The sequence below is a fragment of the Canis lupus genome, chromosome 5 (genome assembly GCF_048164855.1).
Source record: "Canis lupus baileyi chromosome 5, mCanLup2.hap1, whole genome shotgun sequence".
NCBI classification, from domain to species: Eukaryota; Metazoa; Chordata; class Mammalia; order Carnivora; family Canidae; genus Canis; species Canis lupus.
In genome coordinates, this window is record NC_132842.1 from 32,803,440 (window position 1) to 32,828,355 (window position 24,916).

The 24,916-nt window shown below is 50.0% G+C and overlaps 2 protein-coding genes and 1 long non-coding RNA gene across 7 annotated transcripts in view; 1 reads left to right on the forward strand and 2 right to left on the reverse strand.

The window, feature by feature from the left end:
- The window catches only part of PITRM1 (pitrilysin metallopeptidase 1), a 37,143-nt gene extending 17,252 nt beyond the window's left edge, over nt 1–19,891 (forward strand). The window contains exons 12-27 of one of the 2 annotated variants that reach the window (XM_072825945.1): nt 23–119; nt 1,035–1,169; nt 6,300–6,438; nt 10,515–10,631; nt 11,767–11,899; nt 13,005–13,125; nt 13,221–13,297; nt 13,503–13,668; nt 13,879–14,000; nt 15,473–15,593; nt 16,183–16,254; nt 16,726–16,838; nt 17,857–17,982; nt 18,704–18,849; nt 19,274–19,376; nt 19,472–19,891. In XM_072825945.1, the coding sequence (XP_072682046.1) occupies nt 23–119; nt 1,035–1,169; nt 6,300–6,438; nt 10,515–10,631; nt 11,767–11,899; nt 13,005–13,125; nt 13,221–13,297; nt 13,503–13,668; nt 13,879–14,000; nt 15,473–15,593; nt 16,183–16,254; nt 16,726–16,838; nt 17,857–17,982; nt 18,704–18,849; nt 19,274–19,376; nt 19,472–19,565 (1,882 nt within the window). In that variant the 3' untranslated portion in view covers nt 19,566–19,891. The remainder of the gene's footprint in view (nt 1–22; nt 120–1,034; nt 1,170–6,299; nt 6,439–10,514; nt 10,632–11,766; nt 11,900–13,004; nt 13,126–13,220; nt 13,298–13,502; nt 13,669–13,878; nt 14,001–15,472; nt 15,594–16,182; nt 16,255–16,725; nt 16,839–17,856; nt 17,983–18,703; nt 18,850–19,273; nt 19,377–19,471) is intronic. The other variant, XM_072825946.1, reaches the window with a different exon arrangement.
- On the reverse strand, nt 18,060–20,463 carry LOC140633456 (uncharacterized). The gene is made up of 3 exons (XR_012031070.1): nt 20,361–20,463; nt 19,897–19,954; nt 18,060–18,182 (listed from the first exon to the last, which is right to left on the reverse strand). It is a non-coding gene; the product is annotated as an uncharacterized lncRNA (long non-coding RNA).
- Nucleotides 20,464–20,647: 184 nt separating this feature from the next.
- Nucleotides 20,648–24,916, reverse strand: part of PFKP (phosphofructokinase, platelet) — a 43,701-nt gene continuing 39,432 nt past the window's right edge. For all 4 annotated transcript variants that reach the window (XM_072825951.1, XM_072825950.1, XM_072825949.1 and 1 more), the window contains 2 exons: nt 21,344–21,446; nt 20,648–21,040 (listed from right to left, as the gene is read on the reverse strand). In XM_072825951.1, the coding sequence (XP_072682052.1) occupies nt 20,893–21,040; nt 21,344–21,446 (251 nt within the window). In that variant the 3' untranslated portion in view covers nt 20,648–20,892. The remainder of the gene's footprint in view (nt 21,041–21,343; nt 21,447–24,916) is intronic.

Consider the following 24,916-nt stretch of genomic DNA (forward strand, 5'->3'; position numbering starts at 1 on the left):
TCCCCATTCTCTGTTTCTGTAGGAAAGGATTCAAAGAGGACCAAATTGAGGCTCTCCTTCATAAAATTGAAATACAAATGAAGCATCAGTCTGTCAGCTTTGGCCTCACCCTGACGTCTGTGCGTAATTTCTCTTTTACCTCCTTACATTTGTGTTTTCTTTGTTTTTACTGTTGTGACCAGTGGGTACTTGATGGCACTGAAAACACAGGTAGCAGCAACTCACAGCGCCTTTCATTGGAACCTTGAAAATTGTGCTATTTGGGGTCTGATATAAACTTAATTTAGTTTTATAAACATGTCTTTTTACCAGCCTAATTGGCTTTCTGATATCTTATTTTTCTTTTTAAGAATCATTTGTTTTAGAGAGAGAAAGAGCATGCTTGGGGTGGAGGGCCAGAGAAAGAATCCTAAGCAGGTTCCACACTGAGTGTGGAGCCCACCACAGGGCTCAACCTCAAGACCCCAAGATCATGACCCAAGTAGAAACCAAGGTCGGACACTCGACTGAGACACCTAAGCTCCCCTTATATCTTCTATTTTTATTTTATTTTATTTTTTTTTATTTTTTTTTATTTATTTATGATAGTCACAGAGAGAGAGAGAGAGGCAGAGACACAGGCAGAGGGAGAAGCAGGCTCCATGCACCGGAAGCCTGACATGGGACTCGATCCTGGATCTCCAGGATCGCGCCCTGGGCCAAAGGCAGGCGCCAAACCGCTGCGCCACCCAGGGATCCCTATCTTCTATTTTTATATAGGACAGATTCACATGGAGTATATACAGGTAGAGATTCATTACTGTAGGTCTGTTGGTAATTATATTTCCTAAAAGTAATTTTAATACCTGTGCTTTACTTTACTAGAGAAAAGACAGATTTAAAAATTGCCTAGCCAAGGAATGACTTAATTTTGGTTATAATCAAATTTTGAATACAGAAACCGAGATGATAATAAAATGTCACATTTGGTATTGAGTGAGCTGACTAGAGTTCGTCGTGTAATGTGCATGTGGATTGGATGTTCTTGGTTGCAGTACATTGCCTCCTGCTGGAATCACGACGGGGACCCTGTGCAGCTCCTGAAGCTGGGGAGTCAGGTGGCTCGATTCAGGCAGTGCCTCAAGGAAAATCCACAGTTTTTGCAAGAAAAAGTAAAACAGTATTTTAAGGTAAGGAAATTGGAGAATTTATGTGAATACATGACATAATTTCTTAATTATTAATTAATGCTCCTATTAACAAGTTTAGTTTTGATTCTGACACAAGTTGGCTTTTTATATGAACACGAGTGTTTTTTGTATGTGAGTGTATGTATACATGTGTATAAACAAAAACATCTGTAGGCATTTCTGTTCTGCTTTGTTGAAAGAAAGATTGTATTACTCCTCAGTTTTGGGGAAGGTTTTGATAAGAGTTGTTCAATTGTCATTAAAAGTTTGGTGGACTTGACCTATGAAGAAATACAATTCTGGGATTTCTTCATCAGGAGTGGTTGTGTGTGTGTGTGTGTGTGTGTGTGTGTGTTTTCATTACTGTTTCAGTGCCTTCGTGAGTTACTGATCTATTCAGAGTTTTCTCTCTTCACACTTCAGTCTTGGAAGGTGATGTGGGTTTCGGGGTCTGTTCATCTAGGCGTCTGGTTCATGCCCATAGATTGCTGTACTGCTGGTGCTGCCGGGCTTGTTTTCTTAGTGTATCTGAAGGGTTGGCACTTTTGTCAAATGTCTGAAAAAAAATCTTCTCTGTGATAGGAGTTTCATTGTTTCCTGTGTTCTGCTACCGTAGGTCTGGCTGGATTTCACTTTTCTATTTACTGAGGATACGGAGATAGTTTAAAAACTCATTGGTCTTTGTTTTTAACGTATGTGTGAATTGGGTACGTGTCCCTCTTACCACTGATTCTGTGGGGTCCTGTAGTTCTCTGTGTTCTGCTTATGGTTTCATTTGTCTCAAGGTATTTTCCAAGGTCCCTTACTGACTCTTTAATCTACTGGTTGTTTAGGGATGTCTTGTGTAAATTCCATATACTTGTGGATTTTCCAGTTTTCTTTGTACAGGCATTCCTTGGAGAGAGCGCATGTGTGGTTCACACCATCGCAGTAAAGCAAATAGAGTTGAGTGAATGTTTTGGTTTACCAGTGTACGTAAAAGTTAGGTTTACACTACCCTGCAGTCTGCTAAGCGTGCAATAGCATTATGTTTAAAAATAACTACATTCACATCTTAGGTAAAAAATACTGCTAAAAAATGCCAGTTATCTGAACTTTCAGTAAGTCGTAATCTTTGCTGGTGGGGAATGGTGATGGCTGCTGAAGGTGGGGGTGACTGGCATTCCATAAAATAAGACACTGATGAAGTTTGTCACAATGACAGACCCTTCCTTTCATAAAAAAATTTCTCTGTAGCAGGTGCTGTTTGAAAGCAGCATTCTACCCATGGTACAACTTCTTTCAGAATTGGAGTCAGTCCTCTCAAACCCTGCCACTGCTTTATCGACTGAGTTCATGTAATATCCCAAAATTTTTTATTTATTTATTTTAAAGAGAGAGCCATGCGCACAAGAGAGTGAGCAGGAGGGAGGGGCAGAGGGAAAGGGAGAGAGAAGATCCCAAGCACACTCCACACTGAGCATGGAGCCTAACATGTTGGGTCCTCTTTGATATTTCTTATAGGATGAGTTTAGTGGTCATGAATGAACTCTTACAGTTTTGTTTGCCTGAGAAACTCGTATTGTCTTCTATTCTTAATGATAGCTATGCTGGATAGTGTATTCCTGGCTGCACATTTTCCCCTTTCAGCACTTTGAATATGTCATGCTACTCCCCTCAGGCTTGGTCCTGCTAAAAAATTCACTCGTAGCCTTAGTGTTTGTTCCCTATGTAATGTCTTCTTTTCTCTTCCTGCTTTTTTTTTTCTTATCAGTACTACCATTTTAATTACTGTTTGTCTTGGTGTGGACCTCCTTAGGTTGAATATTTGGGGCCACCTCTGTGGCTCCTGGATCTGTCATCTGTTTCTTTCCCCAGGTTAAGGGAGTTTTCAGCTATGAGTTTTTCAAATAAATATTCTGTTTCCTTTTCTGTCTCTCATTTTGTAACACGAATGTTATTCTGCTTGATGGGAGGCACTGAGTTCTTGAAGACTGTTCTCAAATTTGCATAGTTTTTCTTTTTCCTCTCGTGTGTTCATCTTGATTCCTTTTCATTATTTTGTCTTCCAGGTCACTAATTTGTTTCTGTACTACTTCTAGCCTATTCATTCCATCAGTTGTATTTTTTTTTAATTTATTGTGTTCTTCATCTCTGATTCTTTTCATCTCTCTGTTAAGGGTCTCACTGAGGTCCTCTACTCTTTTTCAAGTCCAGTGAGTATTTTTGTGATCGTTACTTTAAATTCTCAACCAGGCATACTACTTAAACCTTATTACTTAGTCTCTCACTGTGGTTTGGTCTTTTCCTTTCATTTGGGACTTATTCCTCCATCTCCTCATTTTGTCAACTCTGTGTCTGTGTCCATGTGTTAGGGAAGTCAGCTATCTCTCTTGCTCTTAACGGTAGTGACCTTAGGAAGAAGAGATCTTGAAGTGCCCTGCAGTGCACTGTGCCCTGTTCCCTGTGCCTGGAACTTCAGGGAGTGTCTCCTATGGGTGCTGCGTATGCCTTGCTGTTGTGTCCTGGCTTCTTTTTCCTTCAGTTTTCTCTCCAGGCTCTCTTTGTTTGTTGTGGACAGTATTTGTTTCCCAGCAGGAGTGGGGCACATTTTAACAAAGTGTCCAGTGGTCTGCCTGTGAAGTGATCTTGCCCCCACTGCCGCCAGAACTGAGTTTCCCTCAAAACGCATGGGTCAGAGATGTGGTATTGGCAGGGTTTGTAGCAGTCTTCACGGGGAGAGGCCCACAGTGCCACGACTGAGTGCTACTGGTAGTGACAGATCCGCTGAAGCATAGAGGAAGTGTGGCTTGGTGCCAGTTAAGTGAGGAGTGTCAGTGTAGTTCTGGATCCCACAGATGACCATTGTTTAATGCTGGGGGTAGGAGAGGAAAGTGATGCCTATCAGCTCCCTTGTTCCTGCAGGGGTCTCCCCTTGATCCCTATCTCTCGGCCACACTCTTAAGATGAGCAAATCACTCTGCCCCTGACGGTTCTGAAACTGCTGGTTCCATGCTAGATCTGCAAGGCTGTTTGGTGTGCTGTCTCTTTAAGGGTGGAATACTGCTTCCTAACACCCTCTGATGCCAATGTTTTAGATTCCAGATTCTGTGTCCCATTGGGTGTAAGAACTCATGACATTCGGCCTCTCTCATTTCCAAAAGCATATGTTACAGGGATTCATTCTCCCTATTGGTGAGCTCCCCAGTGTGAGAGTCTTTCACCATTCTCTGCATCACCTGCCTCCTCCCTGCTGTGGACAAACCATGGTTTGTTTCTCTCCCAAACTGCATCTTTGCCCTTCTGACCTTCTCTTACATGGCCTCTTCTCTACCTGGAGAAGTTTTACTTCTTCCTTACCAATTTAGATGTCTTTTTATTTCTTGTCTGATGGCTACAGCTACAATTTCCAGAACTGTGTTGAATAAAAGTGGTGAGAATGGACTCCTTGTCTCATTCTTGATTTTAGAGCAAAAGCGCTCAGAGTTTCTCCATTCAGTATGATGTCAGCTATTGGTTTGCCAGATGTGGCCCTTATTCTGTTCAGGTATATTCCCTTTAATCCCATTTTGTTGAGAGTTTTTATGACAAACGATGTTAAACTTTATCAAATGCTTTTCTGTACCTATTGGCAAATGATCGTTTTTATTTTTATTTTTTTAAAGATTTAATTTATTCGTGAGAGACAGAGAGAGGCAGAGACATAGGTAGAGGAAGAAGCAGGCTTCTTGCAGGGAGCCCATTGCAAGACTCTATCCCAGGACCCCAGGATCACAACCAAAGCCGAAGGCAGATGCCCAGCCACTGAGCCACCCAGAGCCCCAGCAAATGATCGCTTTAATGTTATTGCTGAATGTGGTTTGCTGATAATGTGTTGAGAATTTTTGCATCTTGTTTTATCAGAAATACCAGCCTGTCATTTTCTTTTTTTGTAGTGTCTTCAGCTTTGGTACCAGGGTAATGCCGACCTCATAGAATATATTTGGAAGCTTTCCTTCCTTTCTGTTTTATTAGAATAGTTTGAGGAACTTAGGTATTAACTCTTTAAATGTTTGGTAGAATTCACCTAAGAAGCCATCGGTACCTTGACTTTGTTTGAGAATACAAGAACAATCACCTAAATGCGTGGATATTTGGGCTGTTTTCTTGATGAATTCCTTTAGGATTTGCTCATTTATTTGCATTTGCTTCGGGGCATTTGTACTTGGTGTGTATGCCCTGGTAGATTGTCATGAATGTAGTAGCACCTCCAAGGCTTTACCACAGAGATTAGACTGGTTCTGTATGAATGGCAGCTCTGTTGTGCTGTGTGCCATTTTGGCTTAGGTTTGGCACTTGACCTGCCATCTGTCTGTTCCTCAAAGTTACTTGGCATTAAGTTTATGCTGTAGTCTGGTTCTCTTTCCTCCCTGTAATATTGCAAATAGATGAGCTCTGTGTATGTGTTGAAGAAAGAAGCACATTAAATCACCTAATACTTTTACATTAAATGGATGTCTAGTTCATTCTCTTGATTTACAAAATGCTGAATAAAGAATTTAGTTCTAACTTTTTGAGAGGTTAAAACTAAAGAAGATTCAATAAAAATTACATTATTTTATTCTGTTATTTTCAATTTAGAGTGAAAGATTTATAAAGAAAATGTTGAATGTTGATACTTTTGGGGTTTAGACATAGTACCATAAGAGTAAGCATCCCAATAGTGAGAACCCCAGCATGTGTGACTGACATGTTACTTTGTGATGAGCGTGGTGGCTGGAGTGTCCCATACCTCCTGAGATTTCTGCAGGACGGCCTTTGAGGGATGGATGCTCTGTTGTCCTCACTATTCAAAACAGGTGGGCACATCCTGCCCCAGCATGTGGCGCTGGAAACTGGTCAGCATGTTGGGCTCCAGTGAGATCTTTTTTTTTTTTTTTTTTTTTTTTAATTTTTATTTATTTATGATAGTCACAGAGAGAGAGAGAGAGGCAGAGACACAGGCAGAGGGAGAAGCAGGCTCCATGCACCGGGAGCCTGATGTGGGATTCGATCCTGGGTCTCCAGGATCGCGCCCTGGGCCAAAGGCAGGCGCTAAACCACTGCGCCACCCAGGGATCCCTCCAGTGAGATCTTGTTTCAGTTTGGCCTTTGTTGCTGTGTCTGTTGCAGAATAATCCGCACAAGCTGACTTTGTCAATGACACCCGATGACAAGTATCCGGAGAAACAAGCACAGATGGAGACAGAAAAACTAAAGCAGAAGGTCAACTCTCTTTCCCCGAAGGACAAGCAGCAGATCTATGAGAAAGGTAGATGTTTTCATCCTAACTCCTAGCCTTCAGCCAAACCCAGTGAACTTTGTAAAGGGAATGTACAGTTGGATGCAAGTATCATTTCCACTAACAGACATTTATTGGGCACTGACAAAGGTCAGTGCTGGGTGTGATGGCTTCAGTGCCAGGGTTTGCCTTTATTCTCAGGAGATTCATCCTCTAGTTCAGCAGGAAAGACAGAAGTTGTAGGAAGGAGGCCTTACATTTTACAGATTTTATAAGTACTTGGTACTTACCAGGGGCTGTAATATACCACTAAAATCTGTTATGTTGCAGTCTGTAGTTATAGTTAATCACCAAGTGAGCACTGCAGACTGTATGATTTTGAGCTCGGAAGAAGTGAATCTCACTAGGGGTGGTGGAAGGGGAACTAGGGGTGGTGGAAGGGGAGGAAGGCGGGGGGGTGGGCGTGAATGGGTGACGGGCTCTGAGGGGGGCACTTGACGGGATGAGCACTGGGTGTTATTCTGTATGTTGGCAAATTGAACACCAATAAAAAATAAATTTATTATTTTAAAAAAGTAACAGAAAAAATAAAAAGAAGAAGTGAATCTCGGTGAGGGATGAAGGCCTTGTCATGAGGTCCCGCCCGTGTCTGTGTGGTGCAGGTGTGGGTGAAGACAGAGTCAGCTACATGATTTCTTACTGTCTAAACACACACTTAATGTTAGGCCCAGTGGTCTGCTCCAGAGTATTTGCCCAAAAGAAATGAAAGTGTATGTCCACACAAACTTCAGGGGAGCTATATTTCCATCAACATGGTATATCTGTACTGGGAAATACGGCTCAGCCACACAAAGAGGAGCAAAATCCTGGTACACTCAATATTGAGGAATCTCTAGAGCATTGTGCTGGGGAGTTAGCAGGCACAAAAATACCTACTCAGTCCATTTACATGAAATTGTAGAAGTGGTAAAACCATCCTAACAGAAGCTAGTGAGGGCAGGGGGTCACCTGCAGGGAGCCAGGAGGGAACTTTCTGGGGAATAGAAATGTTCTGTCTTCATGTGATGATTACATTACTTTATGCATTTGTCAGAATTCATTGAATTATCTTTACAACTGTGGATTTTGTCATATGTAAATTCTATATTAACAGAGTCTACCAAAATAGGTATACAGAACGTACAGACACCGCCTACCTCTCCAGAGTGGTAGTTGGCTGGGATTATGTGAGGGATGGTATTGTTGGCTTTCGATAGGAAGTGAGTAATGCTAGATTTCATGATTTAATCTCATCAAGGCAGAGTTAATTTCAGCATGTAACCTCTCCCTCTGTCTCAGAGTTCTTGTTTTGACATACAGCTATTCATACATTTAATAGCTAATTGTGAGTAATATAACAATCACTTTTGTTGCATGTGTGCCAGTTGACAAATGCCAACTTGCTTTTTTAAATTGAGATATTGATTGCTTCTTGGCCTTTGGTTAAGATCAACTGTAGTACTGTTCTGGTACATTTAACACATGATGATGCATTTCTATTCGGGCACAATCTATTAAGTGGATTTAAGTAAGTAAGTAGAGATGTAAGTGGTACATTATGAGTTTCAAGAGTGTAGCACCATGAATGGCTATTTGTGCAGATTGCTCAGTGATCACAATGCACCTCGTTGACATCTGTCACCACACAGTTGGAATTTATTTTCTTGTGTTGGGAACTCATGAGATCTACTCTTAGCAACTTTCAGATATGCAACACGGCACTATTACCCAGAGTCACCAATGCTGTGCATTGCATCCCATGACTTATATCTGTAAGTTTGTACCTTTTGACCCCCTTCATCCATTCCTCTCACCCCAGCCCCCAACCTCTGGCACCCACCAATCTGTTGTCCATGTCTGTGAGCTTGGTGTTTGTTTTTTCGGGTGCCATTTATGAGTGGGCTCATAGAGTATTTGTTTTTCTCTGACTTCTTTTACTTAGTGTAATGACCTCTGTATTGCCATAAATGACAAGATTTCATTGCTTTTCTATAGCTGGATAATAATCTATTGTGTATATACCACATCTGTATCCATCGGTACATCCACATGTACTCATGTTTTGGCTTTTGTGAACAACACTGGAATGAACATGGGGGTACAGATACCTTTTCAAGTTAGAGTTTTTGTTTTCTTTGGGTAAATGCCCAGAAGCAGAATTGCTGGATAATGTAGTGGTTCTGTGTTTGATTGAACAGCTTCCATACTGTTCTCCACAGTGGCTGCAGTTTGCATTCCCACCAACAGTGCCCAAGGGCTACCCCCCTTTCTCTGCATCCTTGCCAACACTTATTTCTTGTCTTTATGACTTTAACCATTCTGATGGGTGTGAGGTGAGACCTCATCATGGTTTTGATTTGCATTTCCCTATGTTGATTGTTATGGAGCACTTCATATTCTTGTTGGCCATCTGTATGTCTTCTCTAGGAAAGTGACTGTTCAAGTCCTCTGCCCATTTGTAACATTTTGGTGTTGAACTGTGTAAGTTCTGTTACATCTTTGGGTATTAGCCCTTTACAGATGAGGCTGGCCGTATTTTCTCCCATTCCATAGATCGCCTTTCATTTTGTTGATGGTTCCCTTTGCTGTGCAGAAACTTTAGTTTGATGAAGTCCCACCCATTTTCCATTTTTGATGAAAGCCCTTTGTAGCACAGAACATAATTCCAGGTCTAAGCAACAGAACGTACATTCTCTGAGTTGTCAGGTTGTTGGCATGGCCACAGAGGTATGCTCTTGTCCACACCCAACATGTGAGTGGATGGAGGCTCATTTTACAAAAGCATGTTACTTTACAGATTACCACAGAGTTCCATTAAGTAGGAGATAGTGCTAGTGCATGTAAGGGGGTATTGCAGGTCAGTAAGTCTTAAATGAGGACTTTAGTGTGAGCAATCTGTGAATCAAAGTTTAATCTGTAGCTGACCACCAATGAACATAGTGAGCATGGGAAGTTAATTAACTTTAAACCATCCTCCAGTTTGGGCCATCTCTGTATAATGGGTCACATGCTGTTGTGAAGGGCTGTAGCCTCTGCCATGGGGAGCGTGTTGCTGGCCGAGGAGAAGCTGCTGGTAGAGATCGCTGTGTGCCTACAGGTGCTTTGGGAAAGGAGCAGCAGGTGTCAGGGTGTGGCTGCCGACAGGATGAGGGGTGGGCCCTCCAGCTACTCCCCAGACTAGGTGAGGGGAGAGGCAGGAAGCAGGCTTTCAGGTCCAGCACACAGGCCCAGGGGTGCAAGGGGCAGGAGGGGCAGGGTCAGCCTAGTTGGTCGACGGAACAGACTGGTGAGGGCGGGCCTGGGAATTCTGTGGGAATTTGCAGGAAGCCTGCGCCTTAGTGCCTCCTGCAGCGAGTGCTGTGTGCCAGCCCCAAGAGGCCAGGTCCCTGTGTCCGGCCACCCTGAAGGCCCCTGGAGGTGATAGGTGCTGGGGACCGCAGGGGGCCAGACATGGAGGCAGCTCAGCCCAGCTCTTCACACTGTCGTGGGAAATGAACCTTTGTTTGACAGAACTTCACTGGAGTCTTTGCTAATGTACCATCCAGCGCTGTTGTCAGCGCATGTGCTGAGCCTTGGTTCTCTCCCTGATGGGCTGGGCCGTTGTATCTCCAGGAAGGAGGGGTCTCCCCCTCTCCCCAGATCCGTGAGGGCTCAGGCCCAGAAGGAGGTATGCTTGAATTCGTAATTTGTGAAATTTATGTGATTACAAGCATGGTGCTGAAATTAGTGCAGATGAAATAAGAATAGACAAGTTCAAAAGTTGGAGCTTCACGCCAGTGAGAAATGGGTTGAAAACTCTGGCCCACCACCACCCTCCTCCCCGTGAAGTGGTTCCCTTAAGTGACTGAGAGGAGGAGAGTTCAGAAAGCACGGTCTCCTGAGCAGGTTACTGGGCCTTGGAATGGGCTTGCTGGGAAACATGGGAACTGTAAAACCACAGGGCTGGTGGTGCGGCCAGGCTGACTGTCAGGATGAAAGGCAGCAGCAGGGACAGACAGACAGACAGACGGACAGCGTCAGACCTCCCAGTGGCCGTCCTGAGCGTTCATCACCTCGCTTTGCTCTAGGCTTAGAACTACAGGATCAGCAGAGTAGACTTCAGGATGCCTCATGTCTGCCAGCACTGAAGGTGTCGGACATCGAGCCCACCATGTCATTCACGGAGTTGGAGGTGGCCCTGGCAGGTCAGTCCCTGGGCATGGTGTCTGCAGGAGGTGCCACATGTGAATGATTCCCATGAAACGTCCAACCGCCCTCTTGATAGGCTTACTCTTCACGGTTCGTGTAGGTGGGATTTCCCGCGCGGTGACAGTAGACTTCCCTACTCAGGGACATTCCTCGCAGTGGGCTCACAGGGCGCTGCTTCCACAGTCCCACGAGGCTCCTGATCAGCCGGTGGCTGTACTGAGCACAGCCCGAGGGCCGCCGGCACCCTCTGTGCCCCTGGTCCAGCCTCACCCCGTCAGGAGAGGCGGCAAGCCACGCAGGGAGCCCGAGCACACAGCAGGGCCGCGGCGTGGTCTCCTGCCAGCCCCTTCCGGCCCACCCTGCATCGCTGCTCGTGGGGAGGCGTGTGAGACATGCTGCAGCAGCAGCACACTGTTGGGTGCCGGTGGCCGTCTTGGGCATGCTGTGCCCGAGGAGTCCTGATGCCCTGCTGCACTCCCACCAGGGCCATCCCACTGGTTCACAGGGCTCCTCCGTTCACCACGCTGATGCATGAATGTGCATGCACGAATGAGATCTTTGTTTCTGGGTGAACAGAAACAGGACGCTCAGGACGGCCACTGGGACTGTTTCTGCAAAGTGGGGTTACTAACGAGTTTGAGTTTCCCCTAGCTATGGTTTATCAGTGAGGTTCATTAAGTGTTCATTAAAAGAATTAGTGAAGGTAGACCACGGGTTGTCCATAAATGCCCTGCACCCACCGCTGCTGTAAGAAATTGAGCCCGCAACACCTGCCCCCGAGGGCCTTGGGACTCCAGAGGTCATGGGGGCCACGGTGGGTCCTCAGACCCCGGGTTTGGGGGTGGCATTTGGGAGGGGTGAAAGAGTGGGAGCTGTCAGCCCACCGTGACAGCATGGAGGGCTGCAGGTGGGCACAGGCAGTGTCCGGCCTGCCCAAGCACCAGGGCAGCTCCAGAGCCTGAAGAGCGCTCCTTGCCCAGCCCTCTCAGAGGCATGGGTTGTTTAGTGGTCACCAGGAATGGGCAGTAGTCTTTGCTGATGGAAATTTTAAATACCCTTGAAAAGCACCAGCATTTTAAAAATACTCAACAATGATCATGCGATTCAAAAGTCTGCCTTTTGCCTCTGCAGCTGGCGAGACCCCCGTGCAGTACTGTGCCCAGCCCACCAACGGCGTGGTGTACTTCAGAGCATTCGCCAGCCTGCACACCCTCCCCAACGAGCTCCGGCCCTACGTGCCGCTCTTCTGCAGCGTCCTCACCAAGTAAGGGGACACACGTGTTGGTGCAGTCAGCACGTCTTCATGTATTTTGTTACTGAATTTTTCTGTATAGGTATTTATTTTGCTTTGGTGCATCAGCAGTCACTTTTCAGCATATGTCAATTTTGAAAACCCATAGTGTTATTAAAGTGTGAGTAAAATGTGATATATTTGTTGAGAAGTCGTTCTACAAAAGCTGTATTTTCTTACTAAAATGTAAGGACTTAAAGTATTTATAAGCCCAGAGTACATGGTGATACTTAGACATATCTATGTCAACAACTTAGTTCCTTTTAAAATGGTGAGAAGAATGATTGTTGCATCATCAGCATATGTAAGTCAACAAGTGTGCCACATAGGCACGGGGTGACCTTGAGAGGCCAAGGCACGTGCCCCCCTCCGTGGAGCCAACTAGCTGCTGTTACTCTAGGAAGCTATTGTCTGCATCCGTGTGGGAACACGGGGGACCCAGGTGCCAGGACAGCACGGCAGGGGGACTCTAGCAAGTGGGCCAGCCGCCCCGAGCCCCCCGTGTGCTCAGCCTTCTCCGAGAGGGAGCCCGAGGATGTGGGTTCTGTGTGAAGACCCCTCCAGCCATTTCCACGTTCTCCTCCCCCAGGCCTCCTGCTGCTCGTCCTTCGGCGGCACGGCCATTCCAGGGAGACCTCATGAGTGGCGCTGTGGCCTGAGTTATTACCCAGGGAATAGAATGTTGTTCCAGAAAGCATCATCCACCTGAGAGGACTTCTGCTATTCCTGAAACTCAGGAAGGCTTGCTCTCCAGATGTCCTTTCTGACCTGAGCATTTGGGCAGGGGAAGTCTGTGCCAGGATGTCATAGAGAAAGGAAAACGTAGCGACCACCAGAAGCCCCAGAAAGCTTGGTGCTGCCGCAGTGGAGCTTAGTGTCCCGTTAGCGCTGGGCAGCTGCTGTGTCCGCCTGGAACGAGGCGCACGGTGGGATGCACAGCTGTGCTCTAGTGTTGCTGAGGTGTGAGGGCGGGGCTGCAGAGGGTGCGGCCCGGCCGACCCGTAGGCGGCTCACGGCTGATGGGGACGCAGCCAAGACCGTGCTGGCAGCTGGGGGAACCGTGCTTTGCTGTCGACAGGCTGGGCTGCGGCCTTCTGGACTACAGGGAGCAAGCGCAGCAGATCGAGCTGAAAACGGGGGGGATGACCGTGTCGCCCCACGTGCTGCCCGACGACGTGCATCTGGACACGTACGAGCAGGTAGCGCGGTGCTTCTGTATCCCAGGGCGCTCCACGGGGGTTCTCCAGCACCTTTTTTCCCCTCTTAAATAATTTTTCTTTCTTTCATGATTCAGGGTGTGCTTTTCTCATCTTTCTGCCTTGATAGGAACCTTCCGGACATGATGCACCTATGGAGTGAAATATTCAACAGGTAACCGTTAGTAAAGACCTAATTCTGGGGCTCAAGGGTTGTCAAAGCAGTTTCTACTCATTTCTCTGTGGTGGTTGGTTTCTGAGGTTAATTTTAGTTGTAATTCCTGAGGGTACTTAAATCATTTGGAAACTAATTTTCCATGATATTGAAAGGGGTTATGGGCGGGTGTCGAGGAACTTAACGCCTTTTTCTTTTTACAAAGCCCGTGCTTTGAAGAAGAAGAACACTTCAGAGTGTTGGTTAAGATGTGCGCTCAAGAGCTGTCCAACGGGATCCCTGATTCAGGGCACCTGTACGCGTCCGTCAGGGCGAGCAGGACCCTGACACCCACGGGGGACCTACAGGAGACCTTCAGCGGGATGGAGCAGGTGAGGAGCCAGGTCTTCCAGAGTTGGTGACAAACTGTTTACATCCCAGAAAACCAAATTTCATAGGAAAGGTTCTTTTAATTCCCCCTCGTCGGCCCACCCGTCCCCGAGCTGAGCCGGGCAGGTGCATCCCATCCCGGCACAGTCACATTCCCGACTGGGAGGGAGGAGCACCTGTGGTGGCCGCCCCGCCCGGGGGTCCGTCTCTAGGTGTCGGCTTCTCCGGCTCAGGTGAAGTTGATGAAGAGGATCGCAGAGATGACAGACCTCGGGCCGGTGCTGAGGAAGCTGCCGCACATCCAGAAACACGTGTTACACCGGGACAACATGAGGTAGCGCCTCCCCCGCCGTTCCCTGAGTGCGGTGTTCAGATTCTTCTCACTTGAAGTTGTAGTTATGTACACTCACCTTCAATCAGAGAGAGAGTCTGGGGCTTGGGGTCAGTCATGGAATTTGTTCTGGATTTCAGATGTTTCCCATCATCAAGAAACCTTTTTTTATGGGAAAAAAATATTTTAAGTTTAGTAAATGTGGAAGGTGGGAAAGCAAGCTATTGCAATCCTAGAACTGCAAAGTAGGTATTATCTTGCTAGTGTTCTATAAGCATGAGACGGGAAAGGTTAGCTTACTTTAGAGCAGAGTAAAGATGCAGAGTTTCTCGTGAGAGCAGTTACCTGATGACACGAGTCACACACAGTCGCCCTCAGGCCGGTGAGCACGAATGACATGGTAACAGGGTTGACAGTGTACTTTGAGTGTCTCACTAGCAGGGGCACAGATGTGGATTAGCTTGTAGTTCCTCATAGAGGGTCCCCCAGGGCTTCCTGGCACAGCACCTGGCTGCCACTTCTGGGCCATGGCCCCCCTGCACCCATGGGCACTCAGACCTTCTGTCTCCTCTGTAAGACACGACTTGGCAGATTTGTGCAAGAAGTGGATGATGGCTCCCGCGTGTAGTCAGCAGTAATATGATGGCACCTGCTATTAATTACAATAAATTCAAAAAAAGAAAAACAAAACAAACAAAATAATAATTAGAATAAATTCAGGAGCTACGGCCTGAAGGGAGAGACAGACGCCGTCGGTAGTCTGTACCGTCCAGTAACTTGTACGTGAGAACAGTATTTGTGATTTTGTGGAATTTCCAATAGTACATTTCTGGGAGCCTGGGACGTCTTTGGCAACTGCCACTTCACTTTAAGGACCAGTTCACGTTTCAGGGTGTTGATTTCTCTCTTAGACGGTAATGTAGGTTTTCTGCCTGCAGACAGTGTGAGTCGGAAGGCACTGTGGGCAGACCTTGCCTGGGTCCTGGGCTGTCCACGGAGCTGAGCGTCGGCGGTACGCTCGTGGCGTCCGCGTGGCCGTCCCCCGGCTCTGGCCCTGACCTCACGGGAAAGCACTGTGGAGACGGCTCTGTTACGTCAGCATTGGGCTACTCTTTACTTCTAATGTTTTTGAACACTATTTTTTTTTTTTTTTTAAGATTTTATCTATTCCTGAGACACAGAGAGAGACACAGGCTCTGTGAGAGGGAGAAGCAGGCCTCATGCAGGGAGCCCAATTTGGGACTCGATCCCAGGACCCCGGGGTCACGCCCTGAGCCGAAGGCAGATGCTCCACCGCTGAGTCACCCAGGGGCCCCTTGAACATTATTTGATACAAAATGGATGTAGTAGTCACGTCCTTGTGTTCTTGTGTTACTTCTACGAAATACTGAGTGAAACAGTGTTTTATGTTTTATAGTAATGGTTTCTGACATATTTGTGAATTTTTTTTTTTTTTTTTTTTTTTTTTTGCACAGGTGCTCCATGAATGCTACACCTCAACAGATGTCTCTGGCAGCAAAAGCAGTAGAAAAGTTCATTAGAAGCCTCAGTTGGAGTAAAAAAGAACAGGAGCCTGTGTGCCCGTATGTGGTCGAGGTGAGACCTGCTCCCTGGCCACAGCACCATCGGCCCCTTTCATTCCCACTAGTGTCCCATCTAGGGGGTACGATGTCTGTGGTGTCCCCACAGCATGGCAGGGCAAGGTAAGAAGTGAACTCAAAGTGCCCTTGTCACTCGAGCCTTGGAGCGAACACTTCCTGCCGGGGAAGAACAGTGGATTTGAGAGCCGCACCATTGGCGTGAGAATGGCCCAGGACTGACTCGGTGTCCCGTTCCCCGCCGAGCAGGTTTAGTCTGGCTCAGCAGAACCGTCAAGGAGCTTCTCCTGGGGGAGGTGGACAGTGCAGGGGTGTTACAGAGCATTCCTGCTCCCGTGACTGTGGCAGGGCCACTGGGCCTGTCTTTCCAGTGCTGGAGCTCCCAGGAAGGGGGCATGCTCCTGCCTCTCCCTGACCATCTGGAAATCCGTACAGAAATGTCATGTGCTTAAAGCGGGGTTACTGAAAATACGTAAGCACATGTGCCCCGACACTTGTCACTGGCTATGAGTTTTCGAGACTGTATCTTATCCGTTTAAGGGGAGTTGGGATTTTTCTCATCTCTCTTGGAAACATTTTACTTTCAGAAACCTGCACCTAGTGGATCCAGCGTAAGCTCCCACGTGAGCGGCCCCCGAGTCCTAAGGAAGCTGATCACAGTAAGTTAACACGGTCCCCGTCACCTTGGAGAGAGCAGGTCCGGGCTTGTCTGCCCTGCCATCAGGCCCCTCACCCCCCGGGGTCTCTCCCCTGCGTGCAGGGCTGTAGCCCGTCCTGCACCTGTCAGGGCCCTTGGGCTCCCCGCCTCGCTGTCAGCTGGGCACCCTACACCCTCTACCTGCGCCGCTGCAGTGCATGAGGGCTCCCGTTTGGTTCATCAGAGGATGGCAGTGTAACATGTTTCTGGAGAAAAACGCAAAGATGAGGTCACCAAGTCACTTACGGGTGGAAACCATGTAGGAGGAAATGTTTCTAACCGAGAAACTACACACTATAGCCCTGGGTCAGGGTTGAGTGCTTCGTTGTCCAGAGAGCTTGTGTGGAAGGACGCGGTCACCGTGCCCTTAGCCGCGAGGGCAAGGCCAGGGGTCCTGCGGGAAGAACCCACACAGCCTGCCTGTCCTCCTCAGGACCCCACCTTCAAACCGTGCCAGATGAAGACGCACTTCCTGCTGCCCTTCCCGGTGAACTACGTGGGCGAGTGCATTAGGACGGCCCCTTTCACAGACCCGGACCACGCCAGGTGCGGGGCCAGGGGCGGGATGGCCGGGGTGGGCGTGCAGGCCCGGCCCCCACGGCTGCTGGGGGTTTCCGTGAGGATAGAATTACAGGTGGCGTTCAGCTGTTTGGCCAGTTTGTTTCCATGCTCCCAGGAGGTAAATGTGTGTCCTGAGTGCTGAGCCCTCGCACCAGGGGTATGTGCTCCCCTGTTGAACAGGCTGAGAGCACGGACATGTCCTAAGGAGGACCCTGGCAGTAGCAGTACCCGTATTTTTTCCCCTTTCTTTGCTTTTGTTAGTTTTCCAGCAGTGAACTCGTTTTCTTTCTTTGAAAATAAGTGGGAGGTCAGCCCCCAGTCCCCGCTGGAGAGGGGGGCGCCCGTCTGCACAGGTCTGGCACCGTGAACCCACGATAGGAGCAGCTCCCCACCCCCCGCCATCTCCGGGGGACACCTGTTGGCTCCTGCAGTTGGCGGCTGGACTGAGACCAGTCAGTGGGGAGCGAGCAGGGCCCCACTCAGTCCTGGAAGGTCCTTGCTGGAACCATCCGTCTCTTCCAGCGCATCGGCCATAGCTGCACTTGATCTGAATGTAGGACTCAGAAGTGCACTCTCGGAGTGTGTACACCTGTGGAAATCTCCTTAGGAGCTTTCCGTGTTTCAGTGGAGACACACGGCCACATCACTGGGGGATCTAAAGAAAGGATGGTTTATACATTTGCCCGAGCGATAAAATTTAGTCACCTCTTCCCTTGCTCAGAGTCTCAGTATCCCTGTGTGCTGTAGCCAGAGGAGCCCGGAAGTGTCAAGGGGCGTCCACGTCCCTCTCACCACCTCTTCCCACAACCCTGCCTTGAAAATTCACCTCACGTTGTTCTCGTGATTGTTCTCTCTTGTTCATTAGAAAAGGGGAGACCATAGTGCATCTTGGTTTTATCCTAAGCCAGAAAGACATCAAATGTGTAACTACTTTGTTAAGTACGGTACTTCCCTGGCAGGCCTGCAGCTTTTAACGTGCTTTTTTTTTAATCATTCATTTCAGTCTTAAGATCCTTGCACGTTTGATGACTGCCAAATTCTTGCATACAGAAATCCGAGAAAAGGGTGGTGCTTACGGTGGAGGCGCCAGACTCAGCCGTGATGGGGTGTTCACACTTTACTCGTACCGGTGAGTCGGCGCCGCCCCTCCCGACTCTGGATCCCCCAGGCATCTGCAGGTCCCCCCATCTTACGTGTTGGGGTGAGTCTGTGAAGAAGCGTTTCCCCTTGTCTCGCTTCTTGGGCGCATCCCCACACCCAGCAACATCGTCTCTTTGTCAGTGTCTACGAGCAGTGGTACGTAACACGAACTTTGGCCTCAATGTTTACCTGTTACCAAACACCAAGATTTTAGTTACAGACAAGCCGAGAGCTTCACGGGCTCCTGTCGGGCCCAGTGTGGGTGCTGGGCGCTTCGTTGTCACGGCCCCTGACTCTTCTCGCCCCTTTTCTAGAAGGCTTCTAAGCATATGCCTTAGAATACCCCAGGTGCAGGATGAGGCTGCTGCCCCTGACGCAGTCTCCCTGCTTCCCCCTGGTCACGTCCTGGGACCCTTAGAGGACGCATCTGCGCCTACAGGACAGGAGCACGGCTGTGACCCTTACCTCCACGGCACCTGCAGGGGGCACATGCTGCCGTGACCAGAACAGGAAGGAAGGGTGTCCAGGCTCGCTGGCCTGTATGTGGGGGGTTATGTGTCTATTCTGGGTGCGTCTGAAGGAAGTGAGGGGTTTTACTCTTAGCTTCTGCACGCGAGTCTCCTTCCCTGTCTACTTGACTTCCCATATCTGTGAAATCAGGTGCATTTAATCTGTGGTGAAGTAGGTCATGGGTGTCTCTGCCCTCCTAGGGATCCACGTTCAACAGAGACGCTGCAGTCTTTCTCTGAGGCTGTGGAGTGGGCTAAGGCCGGGAGGTTCACACAACAGGACATTGACGAAGCAAAGCTTTCTGTTTTCTCCGTCGTGGACGCCCCCGTGGCTCCTTCAGACAGAGGTATTTGGAATAAGCAACAAACCACCTGAGAAGTGGTGTTGCCCAAGCACCTGCCCTGAGCTCCTCTGAGCTGTGTGCCTGTCCTCAAACCCCTCCGACCCTCCTTTAGGATGCGTAGACGTCCCCCTTGAGCTTCTCAGCACCCAGGCTGGGACATCTTGTGTTGGCCACTCACAGAGTGTGGAATCCTGTCCTCTCAGAGCTTGAGTGATGGGAGGCCCAGGGGCCCCAGGAGCACCCCAGAGTGGGTGGCCCGAGTCTGGGGGAGGAAGCCACTCTGACTTGGCCTCCACACCCGAGGGGAGAGGCTGGATGAGAATGTGAAGGTCACCAGCGTGACCTCTGGGCGTGTGTCCCTCGGGCGCCCTTAGAACAGGCTTAGCTGCCCCTGCCAGCCGCTCTGAGTTTCCGTGTCCATGGTCAGGGCTGGACCACTTTCTTTGTGGCCTCTCGGATGAGATGAAGCAGGTGCACCGGGAGCAGCTCTTCGCCGTCAGCCGCGAGGGTCTCATCAACGTGAGCACCAAGTATGTACCGCGTGGCCCAGTGTTCAGGGCTCCCCTGTGGCCGCCAAGGCTCCTAATGTGGGAAACACCCTGACGTGTCCCCGCCTGCCTTCCAGGTACCTTGGCGTTGGGAAGAGCACACACGGGTTGGCTCTGCTTGGACCAGAGAACGCAGAGATCGCTAAGGACCCGTCGTGGATAGTAAGATAGCGAGCAGTTCTGACTGTACGCAGGGGTTGAGCGGCACCGGCGGGCACGTGAGGCTCCTGAAAGTGAAGCCTGAGCTCATTTAGTTGGAAAGGTGAGAGAAGTTACTGGTTCCCTGCACATTTTGCTCACATCATTCTTAGAATTTTGGGTGGCCCAGTTAGACCAAGCTCTTCTGTCCTCGAAGGAAAGATCATGAAGAAATGAATTGAAATCATGTATTAAATGCTAGAGATGCACAAATTATTCTAAGAAATGGATATGTTTATTTTACCTGGAACACTTAACTTATTTTTAAAACGTAAAAATAAAAGATAACTCTGACTTGACCTACCTGTGATTTAGTCATTATTTTAAGTGACGTTTTGCTAGAGAAGTTCTTGGGGCCTTTACTGAAAAACAAACCGACTATTGATTTGTGAAACCGGTGTGGTCACACCACAGACGCTGGGGAAGTCTGTAACAGATGGGCGGCCTGAAGGATTAATAAGCACATTAAGCTTCTCCCACTGTCTTTGGGGGAGGGAGTATCCGCTGGCTCTCGTGGCCACGCCACCCTCAGGTCCCTGATGGAACTCGACTCTGCAGCTCCCTGTATGTCTCCAGCGACAGGAGAGGCAGAAACAGATGCCTAGTTCGCCAGCTCCCTGTGCCCAGGGAAGCCAGGCTCTCCGTGTCCCCCTGGCTGGGATGGCCCACGGCCCTATGGGGCCCTCCCCTGGGTCCTCCCCGACACAGCGATGAGTTTCCTCGGCAGGAGGGCCTCGGCCTCTGTGTGCAGTGAGGCTCCAAACTCACCTTGTTCTCAAAACACATCCCCAGTTCCTGTTTTTAATTCTACCCCTGGCCTCACTCAAGTTGGGTCGCCCCACCTGGCTGGTGTCCAGTGCAGGGCCCGTCTGCACACTTGACAAGTCGCACCTCTACCATGGGTCAGAGCGGAGCCTTTGTCTTTTGTGACGACTTTGTACGTGCAGAGGGCCTAGCTCACCCATCCCTGCCCATAAAACTGCTGGGAAAGCCTTGACGGTGGCTCACAGATCCCGAGGCTCTAAATCCCTATGTAAAAAAACAGAGTACCACGATTGGGGTTGTAGCTCAATGTTTAATTCTACTGGCCACGCACGTGGTAAAGCAGGACACAGTATGGAACACGGAACACAGCTCATGTTGGAGTCTCGGGGCCCGAGGGGGTGGGGGAGACAGGACGGGGGCTCCGTGACTGGGTATTCACGTCGACGATACTCGCAGAAAAGTGCCGATAAATAACTTAAGTGCTAGAAAACCAGGCAGCAAACGGAAGTCCACTGCAGTGTGGGGCGGGTGGTGTCTAGATGGCGGCGGGCTCCTCGTGGCCTCGGTGGTGCACATGCTCCAGCTGGCCGGAGTCGGAGACCTCGTAGCTAGCCTCGTACTTGGCCAGGATCTTCATTAGCGGCCGCAGCTTCAGCCACCACTGCTCTTTGGGGATCCTGTGCCTGTGGACAGGAGGAGCGGCTGTCAGGATGGCTGGCCATGGCCCAGAGCACGGCTCTGGCGTCGGGGGCGGACGCAGCGTTGGACGACGGGGCGGCTTTCTTTCCTAAGCTACGTGAGCCCACTCCGTATCTTCCCAGAGATCCCCCACCGCCCCCCCCCGCTCCTAAAAGGCTTGTCTAAGTTGCTTTCCTGGAGCTACTTCCCGGAGTTGCTGGGCTCAGCAGTTAGGACCCCAACTCCAGCCGTGCGTGGGGTCCCTGCAGGGCAGGGAGGGCTCCCCTGGCGACGGCTTGTTTACTTACTCGAAGTCGGTTTCCTTCTTCAGCTCTGTCACCGGTTGGAAGAAAAGATTTCTTTTGCTTATTCCCAGCACGCAGATGGAATCATCGGTCACAAATCTTTTTCCTGTAAAAGATGGAAAAAATGTCAGAACAAATAATCGGGCCTGCCGGGCACAGGAGAGGTGAGGGAGAAACGGAGGCTTGCCGGCGGCAGGGGGCACAGAAGAGCTGCGGCCGGAAGCCAGGCCCCACACTGCCCGGGGCCCTCAGAGGAGGTGGGGGCGAGGCCCAGGGAACCGCCGCACGACTGCGCTTCCTTGGGGGCCGTGGGCACCGCTCCGGTACCGCTGAAGCCCTGGGACTACAGACAGAGGGCAGAGAGGAGGCGCCCGGGCCACGGCATGGCCCCTCTCGCTGCACAGTCACCCCCAGAGGGGCTGGTGACCTGCCCTTGGCGGCGCCCCCAGAGCTCAGGCCAGAACGTGCTTCCAGGCGGTGAGCAGGTCTCGCTGCACACGCCGTGGGAGCACCCGCTTCCTCCACACAAAGTGCCAGCTCCAGTGACCTAGCACAGGAAGCCTGCGCTCCTGAGGGACATGGGGGAGGCTGCAAGGGCAGGGGAGGAGCATCCTCAGGCCAAGTAAGAACACCCAAACCTTGAGGCAGAGTCAGCTCTCTGAAGACTAAAATGAGGCTGGATCGTTTGCCTCGCTGCTTTTTAAGTCAAGGGTTGGACGTAAAACTAAACACACAGACTGGTCAGGGCAACAGCGGTGAGGTCAGGACGTGTCTGCAGTAAAGGGGGCTAAGCGTGCCATGGGAGCCAGGACATTTCCTAGAAAGCAGACTGAAACTGATTACAGAGCTGCTTTGTTGTTTCTGGAAACATTGGAAACTCCGAAGTCCACTCTCCCAAGGGAAGCAGGAGGCTCGACACGTCCCAGGGGAGTTGTCAGGCGTCCAGAAAGCAAAGTACAACTGCCGTCTCACAGACTCTTCTGACAGGGACAGGACAAGAAGGGAAGTCTCTGGAGCAGGAGGCCATCACGGGAGACGGTGCAGGAGCCGCACACAGACCCCCCCACCCCCACCCCGGGAGGCGGTGCACCCTGGGAAGCAAGGTTGGGCTGGACAGCAGCTCATCAGTTAAAGGAAGTGCCCACCTCGGTCAACGCTAAAGGGTGTACGGGTATCCCCCGCTTTCACGGAAGACCTGCACTGGTACCTGTTTCCGCCAACTGAAAGGAATCCAGAGAGGATTTTCAGTTTTACAAAAAAAAAGAAAAAAGAAAAAAAGGCGAGAAGCAGCAAGGTCCTGGGGGCAGTGGGAATGGCGCCACCCCGCGCCTTCCCTGGGAACTGCAGGCAGCGTCTGCACATGCAGCTGCCTGGGCTGTGCCTGCGAGCGCCGGGCTCAACCTTGATAAGCCTCCTGCATCTGTGAGCAATGCATGCGTCCTGAGGGATTCTGGGGCCTTGGGGATGCTCAGGAGTCTGTGTGAATTAATTGCTTCGTCATGCCATTCTGGCTCATGAAATGGTCTCGTGACATAGCGAAGGAAACCCAAAATATCCTTTTGTGATCAAAAGACTACGTAACAAACACCAGCATCACGATCCCCAGTTTCTCACAGACCTACGGGTGTGACTGACTAACAGAAAGACCTCCGTTAAATAACAACCCTGGAAGCATTCCCCGTGCCACCAGGGCTGAGGCCTGGACGGGAGCTCTGCTCTCACTGCACCTCTTCGGGATTTCTCTGGAGCAACACTCACCCGCCCACAAGTAGCAAGGAAGAAGTAAAAGGTTGTATACGAGACGGGCATATGTCCATGGCTGTGAGAAACAAAACGTCCACAAATAAGGGCTGGAATTCAGTGTGTAGGAAATTGTGGATTGCAAACTGTGTACAAAAATTATGTTTCCACAGGCCAACGATAAAAAAAGATAAATACCACTTACAACACATTTTTTAAGACTTCAGGTCAGGAATAAACTTAGCAAAAGACATGCAAGATCTATATGCTTTCATAAGAGATAAGGAAAGGCCTGAATATATGGAGAGAGAGTCCATGAATTAGAAAATATTTTTAAGGGACGCCTGGGTGGCTCAACGTTTAAGTGCCTGCCTTCGGCCCAGGGTGTGACCCCGGGGTCCTGGGATCGAGTGCCGCATCGGGCTCCCCGCAGGGAGCCTGCTTCTCCCTCTGCCTGTGTCTCTGCCTCTCTCTCGGTCTCTCACGAATAAATAAAATCTTTAAAAAACAATATTTTTTTTAAATGTCAGTTCCTCCTGCAAATGATTTATTGATTAAATGTAATTCCCTCAATCAAAACATCCAACAGAGTTTTTGGAGGACCGTGACAATCTGGTTCCATTTCTGCGTCGGCACAAAAGGCCAAGAGAAGCTGAAACCAGAAGCAGCCCCAGGGGAAGGGCCTCGCCTTACCAGCTATCAGGAGCCATCTACAAGGCTGGGATACCAACAATCAACACTGATGGCCCAACCATGAACCCCGCAACCCAGGTCGTCCCGCCAAGTTCACAGGTACCTGGTCTGTGGAGATCAGACTTCTCAACAAACGGCTCCCAAGTAAGGGATCATCCACATGAAATCAGACCTCAGACTTCACATCAAGTGGATCAAAGTAGTAACGCATCCAAGTGTTTTGGCAAAAAAGAGCTCAAACCACAAAGAAAAACGTTCACTGTCTACAGAAAGACTGAGAGGACGTCACTAGGAGATGCCCTTCACAGCACGACCAGCCCCACGATGCCTGTCTGCACCAAGGGGGGAGCAGAACATGAAACACAGAGCAAGCTTCCGCAATCAAAATACGGTTCAAAAGCAAGAAAAAGTCAATAAGGTAAGTGTTCGCAGGCAACGGAAAGGTAGGCAAAATGCCAGCAGAGCTCACGGGAGCAGCGAGAGCCTGAAGGCAGCCTGAGGGCGGCTGGCTTTCCCTCCTCGCTCTGGAAGGTTCCCCTCAAGGCCACGGTGAAACTGCCACGTCACAGCGACAGCCCGAAAGGGACGGGTCACGTGGTGCCTGGACAGGAGGAGAGAGGCTACACTCCCCACGGTGGGCCTGTGCACGGGGACGTGGGGATGCAGGGCAGGGCTCAGGGTGGCTGGCCCCCATGCCCCAACACCAGCTGGGCCCCCAATGCCCTGCACAGGGACCGCGCCCGGGCTTCCATATGCCTAAACACACACCCGCTCAGGCGTGGGAGCCTGCCGAGGCATCGCCCAGGCGGCAGGGCTACAGGGTGGCAACTTGGAGGCCCCGTGGGGCGGTGGGGGGCGGGGGGGGTGGAGGGTACTGCACAGACATCTGCCAGTTCCTGGGTGTCTCTGAAAAGAAGGGTCCCTGTATCTGTCCAAAGTGCCGCGGGGAGGCCAGGGTAGGGGCAGCATCCTCCCGGAAAGGAGCCCCGCGTGCAGCTACCTGGGCCCCACGGAGCAGGAGCACAGCACGGCCTCAGCCCAGCCACCCACTCCTAGGGGCGGCCTGGACAGAGGGTCACGCAGCAAGTGCAGTCGGGCGGCGGCGTGCCACGTGCGGCCCGGGCCTGGGTGCGTGCCCACGAG